At 34.8% G+C, this 15,453-nt stretch overlaps 1 protein-coding gene across 1 annotated transcript; it reads right to left on the reverse strand.

Moving 5' to 3' along the window:
- Positions 1–10,544: 10,544 nt before the first annotated feature.
- LOC114762986 (G-type lectin S-receptor-like serine/threonine-protein kinase At4g03230) lies at positions 10,545–14,980 on the reverse strand. Its single transcript, XM_028952581.1, has 7 exons — positions 13,771–14,980; positions 13,212–13,673; positions 11,785–11,990; positions 11,498–11,708; positions 11,175–11,412; positions 10,936–11,086; positions 10,545–10,853 (listed from the first exon to the last, which is right to left on the reverse strand). Exons 1-7 carry the CDS (start codon positions 14,978–14,980, stop codon positions 10,545–10,547), a joined length of 2,787 nt encoding a protein of 928 aa, XP_028808414.1.
- Between the last annotated feature and the right edge of the window lie 473 nt (positions 14,981–15,453).

Raw genomic sequence — 15,453 nt, forward strand, 5'->3', positions numbered from 1 at the left:
TTTTCTCTGATTTTTTTATTACATCTTTTACTTATTCTCTTCATAAATAAGAACATATCTTAAAACATACATAACTTACACATTTATTGTTTCAAACTGATTTTAACTAGTTTCTTAATAAATATAAATGAATAAAGTTTAGTTTATTCTTAACTGCTCAAAGAATATCACATGACCTTAAACACAATCCGCTCAACCGCAGTAAGTTTGTGGACAACTGGGCATGGTCAATACTTAAATGGCATTCGTTGGCTTGTTTTGTCTTTCCCTCTTCTCGGTTTGCTTTCCTGTTCCTTTTTTTTTTTATGGTTACAAGGGGCCGGATCGAACCCGCACGCACATACTCCACACACACGCGTACCACTCGACCAAATGGCCGGTGGTGGTTTGCTTTCCTGTTCTGCACGTTGCTTTTTCTGCTCGGCGCTTTTTTAGTGTTGCGCCTTCATTTTTGCTTGTCCTGTTTCGGTGATGATTAATGGAAGTTCTCCTTGGTCCACTCCCCAAACAAAAAATAATAATTTGACGCTTTTGTTATTATATTTTGGAGTCCTGCTATTTTTTCTGCTTATTTTAATAATTCTGTTGTTTATTGTGCGCTGTATTTAGATTTTTGCTACTCCATATTTTTAAAAAAGAGAAAATGGCTTTTACTATTTTAATTATGAGTTATGCTTGTTTATGATTTAATATAATACTTTGATTTTTGAATAGTTTTATTAATGTTTTGTGGTTAACTTGGTGTCCAATTTATCAAAATGAGTAAGCTTGAGGGAGTAAACCTTGTTGGAAGATGTTTGAGCCTGAATTTTGTTCCTTTGTAATCATCCACTTAGTTTTGCATTATGGGAAACTTGTTTCAACTCTTAGTTTAATTACATTGTGATTATATGATGAAGATGTCTGAGGCATGCTTATTCATATCCCTATTTTTCCAAATACAAACCACTATCTTCTATGACCGGTAGTCCTAATTATAAGAGTTAGTTGACTAATTTGATAAGATTAAAAAAGTAAGTTGAGTTAGTTATCTGTCCTAAATAGATGTTGTTTTTCCTAAAATATCTTTACTAGTCAAGTGTATTAGCTAGAACTACCATTGTTAGAAAAACTACTTTGAAAAAAAAATGTATAAATATGACAGACAAAGTGGATTGAGTTCTTAAATTTAAAATCAAAATAAAAGTCAAATAAGGTCTTACATTAAGGATTGGAGGTAGTACATCTTTTGTAAACTCCTTTTGAGTTTTTATTTTGTTTTTATTCTCATTTTGAGCAAATAACAATGCATGCACATCTTAATTATATTTTCATAGCATGTTAACACACATATGCCTTGTTATATATTGGGATGTTGCTGTCATTTTTGTAAATGGGTTGGAATGCCAGTTGGGGCAAAAAAAGGAAGGAAAAAAAAAGAAATAAATAAATAGCAAAAAACGAAAATGGAAAAAAAATCTTATGCGTGTGAGAAAAGAAAAAAAAAGGAAGGAAATAAGGCATTTTTCTTAGTCTTATTGAGTAGCAAAAGTTCCATTGCAAGGCATAAATTCGATGTGAAATACTCCCTTGGTCCTAAATATAAGACCCATTTTGTAGTGTAAACTAGTTTAGTACCCATGCAATGCACGAGTATGAATTCACCATCTGTTTAGGTTTTCTCTGTGTTATCTTTGGTCCTATCTCACGTTTTTTTGCACGATGATCCTTCTTCTACAGCGTCGTGGGGTCCCTTCTCTGGGTAGTGGGATCTTTATTTATAGTTTGGTTTTTTTTCCCCTCACTGGTCACTATGAATTTGATTGCTTCTTTGAGGGCTATAAATATGATTGCGATCTGAGAGTTATTTTTTTCAAACTCAAAAGACCAAGGCATGCTAGTTGCAAGGTGGTAGAACCAAGAAGCCTCTCTCCCATCCCTTTCCTCAGGCACAGTATGCTCCAATACTAGATTTTCAAACATGTTTTGAAAATGATTTGGAGCTTATTCCACTTTTTTGTGGCACTCGTTATCACCATAATGGTGAATGTCTTTATTTTTAGTAAAAATGGGTATATACATAAATAGTACATGAGCTAAGTTTTTGCGTGGACCTAAAACTACTGGGATCTTTATTTATGGTTTGGTTTTTTTTTCCCCCCCACTGGTCACTGTGAATTTGATTGCTTCTTTGAGGGCTATAAATATGATTGCGATCTGTGAGTTATTTTTTTCAAACTCAAAAGACCAAGGCATGCTAGTTGCAAGGTGGTAGAACCAAGAAGCCTCTCTCCCATCCCTTTCCTCAGGCACAGTATGCTCCAATACTAGATTTTCAAACATGTTTTGAAAATGATTTGGAGCTTATTCCACTTTTTTGTGGCACTCGTTATCACCATAATGGTAGAATGTCTTTATTTTTAGTAAAAATGGGTATATACATAAATAGTACATGAGCTAAGTTTTTGCGTGGACCTAAAAAATTCTCCAATGTCCAACTCCAACCTACAACTATGAGCTACCACAGAACTCATTGTACCATTCAAATCTCTAATATGTTCAATTGTGGGAGCAAATAAACTGATAGCTATCCATACAAGGCTAGAAGTTGGTAAATGGGTTTTTACAATACCGTTATCTACTCTGACTCCGATTCTTTAGATGTTTTATAATCACAATTAGGCGTTGTGATTATATGATGAAGATGATTGAGGCATGCTTATTCATATCCCTATTTTTCCAAATACAAACCACTATCTTCTACTACCTCTGGTCCTAATTATAAGAGTTTGTTGACTAACTTGAAGAGATTAAAGAAGTAAGTTGAGTTAGTTATCTGTCCTAAATAGATGTTGTTTTTCCTAAAATATCTTTACTAATCAAGTGTATTGGCTAAAACTACTATTGTTAGAAGGACTACTTTGGAAAAAAATATATAAGCATGAGAGATAAAGTGGATTGGGGTCTTATATTTAGGATCAAAATAAAAGTCAAATAAGATCTTATATTAAGAACCAGAGGTAGTACATCTTTTGTAAACTCCTTTTGAGTTTTTATTTTCTTTTTATTCTCATTTTGAGCAAATAACAATGCATGTGCATCTTAATTATATTTCCATAGCATGTTAACACACATATGCCTTGTTATATATTGGGATGTTGTTGCCATTTTTGTAAATGGGTTGGAATGCTAGTTGGGGCAAAAAAAGGAAGGAAAAAAAAGAAATAAATAAATAGCAAAAAACGAAAATGGAAAAAAAAAATCTTATGCATGTGAGAAAAGAAAAAAAAGGGAAGGAAATAAGGCATTTTTCTTAGTCTTATTGAGTAGCAAAAGTTCCGTTGCAAGGCATAAATTCGTTGTGAAATACTTCCCTGGTCCTAAATATAAGACCCATTTTGTAGTGTAAACTAGTTCAGTACCTGTGCAATACACGGGTATGAATTCACCATCTGTTTAGGTTTTCTCTGTGTTATCTTTGGTCCTATCTCACGTTTTTTTGCACGATGATTCTTCTTCTACAGCGTCGTGGGGTCCCCTCTCTGGGTAGTGGGATCTTTATTTATGGTTTGGTTTTTTTTCCCCCACCGGTCACTGTGAATTTGATTGCCTCTTTGAGGGCTATAAATATGATTGCGATCTGTGAGTTATTTTTTTCAAACTCAAAAGACCAAGGCATGCTAGTTGCAAGGTGACAGAACCAAGAAGCCTCTCTCCCATCCCTTTCCTCGGGCACAGTATGCTCCAATACTAGATTTTCAAACATGTTTTGAAAATGATTTGGAGCTTATTCCACTTTTTTGTGGCACTCGTTATCACCATAATGGTAGAATGGCTTTATTTTTAGTAAGAATGGTTATATATACATGAATAGTAGAGTCGGGAATATGAGTTGGGGCCCGCGGGCCAGCCCACCAACCCGCCATAAAAGAGCGGGTCAAAATGCGGGCTACTCTAGCCCGCACCGCATAACCCGCGGGCTGTGGCGGGCTAGCCTATGGGTTGGCGGGTTGGCCCGCCTAACTCACCATTTTTTTTTTAAATTTTTCATATAAATAATATATTATTATATTTGAAATTTTTCTTCTCTCATTTACATCTCAATTTTCATGTTACATAATACATATGTAAACAACAAATATTTTTTAAAAATAAGCATACCATATTTGTAGCAAAAATTTAATAACTACAATCAAATATAAGATAATATTTATTATAGAAAAAAAGTATTTTAGAAAAATATGGTGAATGAACTTTAAAAAAAGTTAGATAAATGCACTTCTAATTTATTAAGAGATAGTGTTTTGTATCAAACATGACATTTGTATAAAAAAATTATAAAATTTATCACTTGATAAGTTGATGTTGAATGTTAGTCATGTAAAATATTTGTAATATATTGTTTTATATTTATATTGACTATTTTAAATGTGGTTAAATATAATTTATACTTGTGATTACTTTTGAAATTTTGGATCACCATTTATTAGTTTAAAAATTAAATAAAAATAAGATTTAAAAAATGAGAATTAAAAAAAAAAAAAGATGGCGGGCTGGCAGGCTGGCCCGCCAACCCGCTGTGACGGGTTAGGGTTGGGACTTTTCCAACCCGCCAAAATGCGGGCTGCTCCAGCCCGCACCGTATAACCCGCGGGTTGTGGCGGGCTGGCCCGCAACCCGCGGGTTGGCCCGTATTCCCAGCTATAATGAATAGTATATGAACTAAGTTTTTGTGTGGACTCAAAAAATTCTCCAAAGTCCAACTCCAACCTATAACTGCAAGCTACCAAATTTTAGACCTCTACTTGCTTTTATTCAGAACCACAAAACTCATTGTACCGTTCAAATCTCTAATATGTTCAATTGTTGGAGCAATACAGGGCTAGAAGTTGGTAAATGGGTTTTTACAATACCGTTATATACTCTGACTCTGATTCTTTAGATGTTTTTAATCTTCTTAGGAGAGGCGGTGATCCTAATTATCCATTCAAACCTACCATCATAGATATTACGAATAGGCTCTTCTCTGATTGGACCGTGGGATGCTACCATATATATGTGCATCGATATTATTAGATGAGCTGATTTTTTGGCTGCCACAGGGACATAGAAATGATTCCACTGGGATGGTTTTGCTTCCGATAATGCCAATGGATGCTGAGCCGTGTCCATAAACGGTCTATCTGTTAGGGGGTTCCTGGTTGCGGTTTCAGTTTTAAGTTTTTTTTGGGCTTTTCTTCCAAGTTTTGGCTTGTACTTGTATCTCAAAAAACAGAAAAGCCTATTCAGTCACGTCCAAGCTTAAATTGTAGACATACGAAAAAAAAAGATGCCGGAAACATGAGATATGAGAATTAAAGACAATAAATTTTTTTCCATCCATTAAAGGTAATTGAAAATTGAAAGATGAGTACTAAATATATTGATGAAGCTTCAAATAACTAATTCCATTCATGAATAATGAATCATTAATTAAAATTAGTTAAAAATAATAAATAGGTTAGAAATATGTTTTTTTTTAAATGTGCCTTTATAATAAATGAGAAAAAAGATAGAGAGAACGTGTGGAGAAAATGTTATAAGGGAGAAATAATTAAAGACAACATTTGAAAAAATGCATTAAATATTAAATGTTAAGATAAACTCAAATTGAAATTTATAAAATAAATCATATCCCTTTCTAAATTGAAGCTTATAAATAAGATTGAAGAAGTAATAAAGAGGAACACTAAAAAGATTAACTCAACAAATTTTAATTAAAACGGAGGGCCAGGGGAGGATCATGATTTTTTTTTTCCGAATTTCGAAAATTGTTGTTATTAATCGTAATTAATGTTATTAACTCAAAAATATGAAAAGACAGTCCCGCAACGTACGTACTATAGGATGGATTAAAATAAACTTTACTTTTTAAGCTAAAGTATATATTTAGTTCTTTAATTTTATATAAGATTTTAATTTGGTCCTTTCAATTTAAAAAGCACATATTTGGTTCTTTAATCCTAAAATTATTAGGCTTCAATGATAATTTTTGGACAATCATAAATATTTTAAAAATTAAACTTAACATATTTGCATTTGAAAATATTTTATCAACATTTAAGCTCTTAATGTCATCATTTTTTAAAAAAAATTTAGGGTTAAAGGACTAAAAATATAATTTTTAAAGTTAAGAGATTAAATTAAAACGTTGTACAAGGTTATACGACTAAATATATACTTTAACCTATCTTTTTTGTGACAAAATTTACTTTTGTTTTTTTTTCCTACTTATATATCTATCTAGTAATACATACTATTTCCTGTCCTTAATATAAGATTTATATATTTTTCTAATAATACATGCTAATTTCATATCATAATTTGAAACAGCACTTAGTAGGATATTTTATTTTATCAACACAATATGTGTCTCTTGATGTATCATAACAAAAGTCGAAATTAGCATGAGACTATGAGTGCAATGTCATGTACAATATTTCAGAAGCCATGCTTTATGAACAACAAAAACAACCAATAGAACACTACCTCTAAATTGCCAGTTGACATTGAAAAATGAAAGAAGGAAGGATAAACCTTTGCCTTCGCCTTCACCAAAACCGGAAAAAAACCAGCGTACCTATAAAATATTTGTTGAGGAGAAATTCTCAATCCACATATGCAGCGATCATCTGCATAAATATCCAGATTTTTCCTCCCTGCTCCCTTCAAAATTTGTGAGGCATTAAAAGTATTGAGGGAATAAAATAAAATAAAAAATTATGAAATAAAAAAATATCCCAACCAAAAAAAAAAATCACCCAAATCTGAATATCAAAATGCAAAACCCACTTGAAGACAACAGTAGAGCTTCAACAATGATAGGTTAGGAGAGATTCAGCCACAGTGGTATATCACCAAGAAGAAGGTAAGTGATGGAGTAGATGGAAAGAAGAGGGGAATCAAGAAGAAGAACCAACAAAGGAAGACGATGAAGGCACCAACCTTTTGCCACACCATCCTGCCACCAAACACAAACATGGGAAAACATTTGAAAATTGGCAAACATGACTCATCATAATCCACTGCTCGAAAAATTTGAAAAGCATAAACGTGAAATGCACACCTTTTATGATTGCTCGCAGAAGGTATAGAATCCTCAACTCTCGCCCTGCTTGCAGTAAACCGACTGATGACTGTAACCTCCTCCACCATTGAGAATGTCGGGCCACGTTTGGGACGCTCATCACTTACTCTATTTTTTAAATATCTAAGTAAATATTATTATTATTATTATTATTATTATTAAAATAACACTGATGCAATATTATTGTTTCTAAAGTTGCCGGTTATATTTTAGACAGTTATATTTTTCAAGTTGGAATATTATTTGACTGATGATAATATATATAATGTTTTTTCAAAATTAAATATTTTAGATATTTCAGTTATAAAAATCTAAAGTCCAAAACCATTCTATCAACTAAGAAATGACAAAATGGGCCATTTCTCATCTATAAAATAATGCTCACACTTATTTTTCTATTTAAAATTATTGAAGAAGCAACCAATAAAGAAAAACAGGAAGGTATGAGAGAGAAATTAAATATCTTTTTAAATTGTTAAAACTGTATAGATAAAAAGATAATTGGTTAATAGGATTGGGAAGTTATATTATCTTTGTATTATTTAATTTAAAATTTAAAATATTTATTAACACTAAAATTAATGTAAATTTCAAATTTAAAAAATATATCGTAGCTGTTATACTTGCCATGATTTTCAGAATCAAAGATTTATTTCATGCAATTCAAATGGGAATAGACAATAAATATTTTTGGAATAAATAACTCTTGTTAGCTTTAAATTTAAGATATTTTAAAGATAACTTTTAATTCTAAAATGTAAATAAACAACTCAACTAAAATAATTTAAATAGAAATAATGTGAGATAAGTGGCAAATTCATTATGAGAGATAATTGCCAATTTTTATCAAGACAGGGTAAGGAATGTATAGATAGGGGAGTTGTGCATAAAATTTCAATTTTTACAAAAATAGAAAAATAAAACCTATTTATCTGCATTATGGTGAGGCCACTTGGCAATCTCTCATCAGATCCTGCTTTGTACCCTACTTTTATATAGTAATAGATTACACTACAAAATGAGTTTTAAATTTACACTATAAAATGAGTCTTATATTTAGAACCGGAATAGTATTTAGCGGTGTTTATGATGTTTGTATTCACTGAGCATGCACAACTCTTATCATTCTTTTTTATTCATTCCACGTAGTCTATTTTTATCATTATAATCCTTGAAATTCCTCATGATTCATTTTAAATTTCCCAGAATAACCAACAAAATAATTTAACAAATTGTAATATGAAAAGTTCCAAAATTTATTATTTGAGAGCAAACATAAAAATATGACAAAAATACTCTTTTTGTTCCATTTTAATAAAATCAATCTCCAATCTAAATTAATCATAACAACTGCAATTTAGTTTATTTTGGTGAGAAAAAACCCCTTAAAAATATAAAATACCATGGTAAAAATATAGGTTTATCAGATTGTTTAAATTTTTTTTTTTAAAAAATTAAGTTGTAAGTATCGTTGACAATACAAGCAAAAATTCTAATTACAAATTGAAAATTACATTTACAAGTTAAATGCACTATTAATAATTAAGCCTCCTGAATTTGCAGTTTTTATTAATTCAGTATTAATAACGTATTTTTTAAAAAAGGGAAAATTAGAGCCAAAAAGCTAATAAAAGTAATATTTATTAAGAAGGACCATAAAAAAATATAATTACTTGGAGAGACCAGATATTAAAATGTAAATTTAATATCCTTCATTCTTCCCGTTCTCCTCTGTTCCTCCTATTTTCTTAACTCCTTACAACGCAATCTTTTTGTAACTTAATCATCAAAGGATTGCGACGGGCAAAGCATTGTCTGTGAACATTACTAGAGCACACTGCTTACACATCCAAAGGGAAATTTCCAATGCAATCTTTCGATAATTAAGTATGAAGCTATGGCTTGTTGACTTGCTGAGGGTGAGAGACGCCATTGGTGGTGTTGCGATGGTGATCATGACCCAATTCTGTTGGTGCATATGTGTAAGGGTGGTTTTACTGGAAGTGATTTGATTCAGAAAAGATCGCTGATCACCATTAAAGAAGGAAAGCTTAAAGCTTGTAGTTCATTGTCTCTTTCTTCCTTGTGCGTATGAAACTGAAGGGAAATCCGAAAAATGCGCAAGTGAAAGAAATCATGGTGTTTGCATTGGGGACAATTTTGTACTTTTACATTTATATTTTAAATTTTAGTCCTTCTAAATAATTAAGGTTTTTAATATCTTTTTGAGTAAATATTATTTTTTTAATGTCCTTTGTTCAAATTTTCCCTAAAAAAATTATTAGAGACCTAGCTATAGTTAACTTGTTTTTCTTTTCTTAAACTGTATACTCACTTTTTAATTCTGTTACTAGTACAGGCTAGTAATTGCTAAGATTCTCAACATTTTCGGTCAACAAATTTTTGTAGAATTTGAAACGAGAATCTCTCTGAACACACGGTTTTCCCTATAATTTCTGCAATTCTTTCTTTAAAATAATGAATAATCAAAACATATAAGAGTTATCAATAAAATTTGAAGGGACAGTCTTCTTTGCTTCAGATAATAAAAGATAAGCAATAAATAAATATCCACTTACTCAAATAGTGGACTCTCTTTCACGAGAGAGTATGGATTCAACAAGGTGTGATGGCTTTTCCCCCCTTTCGGAGCAGTGATAGTTCCTCGCTCTTTATATTTTTTGGCCCCCTGAGGGACATTATCGTGTGAAATTCTTCTTGATACTTCATACAAATTCCACTGATACTTGACAGAGAAAAGCTAATATCGTTAGTTGTTTGGAATTGGACCTGCGTAGCAAACTGGAATGCAGCCAAATCTCAATTGGGTTCTTCACCATGCACTATGGAGAATCTGCAGAGCTACTCTTACATCGCAGGTTTATTTCTTCTGGTTTAATTGTAGAAGAAGATGAATCAGAAATCCCTCTCCTCACCAAAGCGAAAAAGAAAAAAAAAACGGTTGGTTCTAGCTTTAGGACTCGAGAGGACTGCAATCTCTCTGCTGCCAAACATTGTCACTACGTCTGATATGGTGGACCTACCACTTCGATCATTTAGTATGCAAGTCTGCACAACTAACAAGTTGGGTTCTATTATTGCAAAATTTTATACCACTCTCTAGCGTCTGTACACTTGGATCAAAGCACCTACATATTCCGATTCACTAGAATATTAGTCGGATTCGATCAAAGCGACCACTTACATCAAAGTACTTCCCGCGTTTCACTTTTAGAATAATCAAGATAATCACAAATTGCATTACATTAAATGAGGAACCTAATAGAGATAACTGGTTTTTGAAGACCAGTAAGTCATGAGCCCTTTAAGAATGAATGGTCTTTCATTTGCATGCAAACGTGCTAGAAGTTCAATGAAAAGTTGCTTTTTGGTTTTCCAATAGGGCCCAATCCAATGCGCATCGAACTCATCATTCACGCTACCGACCTTCTTGATAGCTACTGTCAGTTGGAAGAATTCCTTCAGGTTTACTGGAAGAAGAAGCAGAGCTAGAAAGGCCCCTGGCACGGTTCGTAAAAAAGGTCGGTTGCTTTGGAGTTGGAAGGCTCGCAGTCTCACTTTCAAGCATTATCAATACTTGCGACATGGTGGGCCGGTCTCCTGGTTCATCTTGCACACACAACAGACTTACTTGTGCACACTTGATAAATTGATTTGCATTGCAACTTTCATTCAAAGATCGATCCATTAAATCCAATAGGTTATTCTCCGTCCATAGCCTCCATGCCTACATAGTCATTCATATAAACAAGAAATCACCATGCTGCAAGAAGAACATTAAGGCAAGGGAGGAACAAGATGGAACATACATAACCCAGAAGGCTAGAAGTTTGTTTGGATTGAAAGAATCCTGTGTTCTTCTTTCCACTGATAATTTCAAGCATTATAACCCCAAAACTGAAAACATCTGATTTAATAGACAAATATCCATCCAATGCATACTCTGGAGCCATATATCCACTACAAAATAAAAGGAAACAAAATCATAATATTTCGTGTAAATATGGTTGAAGAGCAATATTCAATGAGGTGGATATATCAAACTTACTATGTTCCAACTACCCTCTCAGTGTTAGCCTCAACATCCTTGTCTCCAAATATTTTTGCAAGTCCAAAGTCTGAAATTTTTGGTTGCATCTCCTCATCCAAAAGAATATTACTAGTTTTCAAATCTCTATGAATTACTCTCAATCTAGAGTCTTGATGAAGATATAACATGCCCCTAACAACTCCTAAAATTATGTCAAAACGCATTAGCCAATCCAAAATCACCCGTTGTGTACGATCTGCATCAACATTTCCTTTTACATTAAATTCACCAAACCTGTGTCAAGCTTGAAGTTATTGATAATTAAGCATTTTGTAACCTACCGAATAAGAATGTGTCTAAGCTTTTGTTTGGCATGTATTCATAAAGTAATATTTTTTCTTCTCCTGTAATGCAATAGCCCCGAAGTCTAACAAGGTTTCGATGTTGAAGTTTGGATATCAAGACGACTTCATTCTTGAATTCCTTCATTCCTTGTGAAGAAACACTTGAAAGCCTCTTGACTGCAATATCTTGACCTCCTTGAAGCTTTCCCTGTAACAAAAATTCTTCATATAGCACGTCTCTAAAGTAAAGAAATCAATGAAGAAAGTGGAACTGAATTAATCACCTTGTAGACAGGCCCATAACCCCCGCGTCCGAGCTTGTTAGCGTCTGAGAAGTTATCTGTGGCTAAAAGGATGCTACTAAAATCCAAATAAGGTACCTCTATTGCTTCTCTGTCCTTCTCCACTAACCTGTCAGCGTCCATAAAATCTTTGATATATCTCTCACTGTCATGTAGGCTCCCTGTCGATCTTGGATTTTGTCCCTTTTCTGAACACGTATAATAGATGAAAAAATAAACATAATGGACAAGGGCACTGGGACATGATGAAATTTAAGAGGTCCAATTATAATCTTAAGCGTCAGATCCTGTTGAATGCTTAGAAGTTTGCAAGCGAAAAATGCATTACCTTGCTTAAAGGCCACTTTTCTTCTCCAAATGTAAGCAGAAGTTATAATGCAGACTAAGACTATCAAGCTTGAAAACGTCACCGCTAACGTTAAAACTTTAGAGCCTTTTCCTCTTGGAGGCCCTGCTGACAAAGGAAATTTGTTAGCTTCTACACGTGAGATTGAGGAACGCCATTGAAATTGTAGAATCAAGTGTACTCATATGTGTGTTTAGGAATGCCATGTTCTTGGGCATTTTGAAGTGTTAGATAGTCAGTATATATTAAAGCTTGACATCAATCTGACTACGAATAAGTTAACCTAACTACATTTAGTTACAGCTTGCTAATGGTACTTAAATTTCTGTCTCTTTTTATTACAATTGCGTATACTAAAGATTGACAAGAACATTATGAAGTCATTCTTTTATATTTTCTTTGGCAACAATATCTAATCATTCCTATCATTCAATTTTTTGCTCATTGTTTCTTCTATAAATAAAAATAAATGAAAAGTTCAATGTTTGTAAAATCAAAGTACAAAAGTTCAATAGATTCTTCAGCCTCAGCTGGAAATCAAATATCCATGGGTTGTCAGTGACAGTGAGCCTTAAAATAAGAATACAATTCCTCTGTTACTCTTGTATCGTCTAGGCGTGGTCTATATTCAGTAAATTAAGCCGAATGGTTGCTAGTGGCTCAGAAAGGTAGCATAGTCAAACTCAGTATTTTTGCTGAGTTCATATCAATCAAGTTGGCTCAAACTAAGTTGAGGAATAATAAAAAATAAAAGTATCTCAATTCTCATAACAACAAAGGTCATTCCAATTAGTCTATAAAGAATTCAAGCATCAATTTTCAACAAGACAAGTAATTATCACCTCATATTGTTCCAACATATATGATCCCTCTGATCAATCTCCTACTCCCAATGTTAATTTTTCCTCACTTGTTAAATCCTATTGAAGTTGCGATTCAAATCGGTTTCAGGGCTCCAATACAATTGGACAGGTGTCAGGCTTAGACATCCTGTCTCCCTAACAAGAAGAACTTTTTTTTTTGGGGGGGGGTAAATTAATCATTAATGTGTTAACTCGTTTACCTTGCGTACGGCTTAAATTGAGGCCATCCCATTTATATTTTTCATCGCAGAGGCATCTTCCATTTCCATTACCGGTTGCGTTGCAAGTTGAATGAGACCAGCCCTCACAGTCTACGGAGTTATTACAGGGAGGTTCATCTGGGGTAGACCAATTAATCTTTAGTGTCTTTGCTTCATCTGCATCATCGCACTGTTGAGTCACGCTAAATGACAGATCAAGCCAACGCTCGAGATTGCTTGCAGGACAATTATCCGAATCTTTGATTTGAATAGAGAACGATCTCTCGTCCGGATCAATGTTAGTAACTCTATAAGGCTCTTCTCCCACAATGAAACTAACCTGCCCGGTTGGCGAGTCACATTTGAATTGAGAGTAAATGGGATCACCACAACTTGCTTCAGTGCTTAGCGGATAAGGAATTGTGAATACACCGCAAGGTTTGCAGGTTCTTGGAGTTGGTTCTGTACCAGTTTCATTTTAGCAAATCTAAGACAGTATTGATTAAGTAAAGCAAGCATCTTATTTGGAGAGATGAGATGGTGAAAATATATGAAGTACCTATATCTGGTTTATTTACCAGGACAGAAAGATTAAAGCCCGCATCGATCTCTTCTTGGAGGGTAGGCAAATCAGAAGTCCAAATAGAGCACGGTATGGACATCCTACTATAGGCATTTGTTGACGCATCATATGAATAAGCGGTGCAAGGGGGGCACCCATTGAGGCACTTAGATCGGCACTCTGTTTCGTTCGCTGCGTTGACTTTTTTGTCTGGTTTTCTCACTTTCACCTTCTCCAAGTGTATGAATGTTGTCGTGTTTTGCCCGCATGATGTTGGTTTTCTGAAACACCCTCCAGATTCAGAGGACGGAACCTGGTTCTCCCCCTGCGACTTAGAAGTGAATCCAGGCAAACATCTACAGATTGGCGAACTATTAATATTGCAACTGCCAAAGTTCCCACAGGCGTTATGTATCTTGCATTTGCTATCTGGCTTGTTCCATCTAGTCGCCCATCCTCCTTCGATCTGATCCCAGCGCCAAAGCTCTACCCGTCCTGTATAATTCATCACTAGCCTTGTGTGCTCAAAGTCAGAACGAAGTGCATTTGTTGACATGTTTTTGTTTTTATAAGTAGAAGGCCTTTGGGTGAAGTTTGTCAACAGCGAAAGCATTGTCCCTTCTGAGCCGAAATCTTGGCGCGTTTCACCAGCCCAGTGAACTTGGTTCTGGTTGACGTAGATTGTATAGTTGCTATCCCCTGTTTTTCCACCTGCAAATGTGTAATTACCGCTGCCGGGATCATCAGAGGCTCTCCAAGAATTCAAGACTAAATCTTCATCCATTTTCATGCCCACCAAAAATGTGTCCGTAGGGTGTTGGAAGCTTTGCCAGTAGGTCGCTTGTAAGTGGTCGTCTGCCAGAATTAAGTTCCCAGAATCCATAAGCCTCACTGTGAGGTTTGCGAGAGAAGATACTTGTTCAGGCGTGTAAGACCAATAAGGATTTCCTTCTGTATCTAACACGGTGAGATTTCCATCTAGCGAAAGTTGGAACATTCCAGTTCTTGAATGAGGAATGGGGTTGTCTCTGTTAGCAACCCAGACAACAGTTTGCGGTTCTATCCCATGATACCATATTCCAAGGTATCTGTTTTGGCTTCGAGCAGGGGAAAAGAAACCAAGTTCAAACTGCTCTCCCGTGGTGACAAGGGTCGCAGCGGCATCTTCCCTGTCATGAAGGCTTTCACCGATCTTCAAAGTATCCATGGCTAAGCAGGGCGGAGGAAGACATAATAGGATCGCATAAAACAGAACATAGAGGATTATGCTCATTCTGAATCTACTTCTGGCTACAATGGAAGCAAGCTGCACGCATGCGAGAGCATAGAGGATGCAATTGCCAGCATGAAGTCAAGGAAGTCGCCTCGTTTACCCGTTCATTCGTCAACCCACGTTTGAGTTTTATGTTGTTCACGGGGTTGAGCTCTGCGAGTATGTTTCTTGTTCCTGTGGGTGGGGCACTTGAGAGATGTGAACAGCTGCTAACCAATTGCATACCAAATGCCAATTTATAACTTTTTTCATAGTCATTTGCACGAAATGAGGACATCGAGCCGGTGGGTGGTTGACAGGGGAAGTCAGGGTCGGCGCACACTAGCGCCCTGCCCGGTCCCCATCCTCTTTTTGGGCCGACGGGATCTGTCTGGAAACTGTTGATCTTATCCGCGCTATCAATAGTC

The sequence above is a fragment of the Neltuma alba genome, unplaced genomic scaffold, assembly GCF_004799145.2.
Source record: "Neltuma alba isolate B1F8T4 unplaced genomic scaffold, ASM479914v2 tig00011249_pilon, whole genome shotgun sequence".
NCBI lineage: Eukaryota > Viridiplantae > Streptophyta > Magnoliopsida > Fabales > Fabaceae > Neltuma > Neltuma alba.

Coding starts and splice junctions, on each gene's coding strand:
- LOC114762986 (XM_028952581.1), bottom strand. CDS start 14,980: ATGGATACTTTGAAGATCGGTGAAAGCCTTCATGACAGGGAAGATGCC. Junction 13,674..13,770: donor GGTAAATAAACCAGATATAG/GTACTTCATATA, acceptor AAACTGGTACAG/AACCAACTCCAAGAACCTGC. Junction 11,413..11,497: donor CTTAGACACATTCTTATTCG/GTAGGTTACAAA, acceptor ATGTTGATGCAG/ATCGTACACAACGGGTGATT.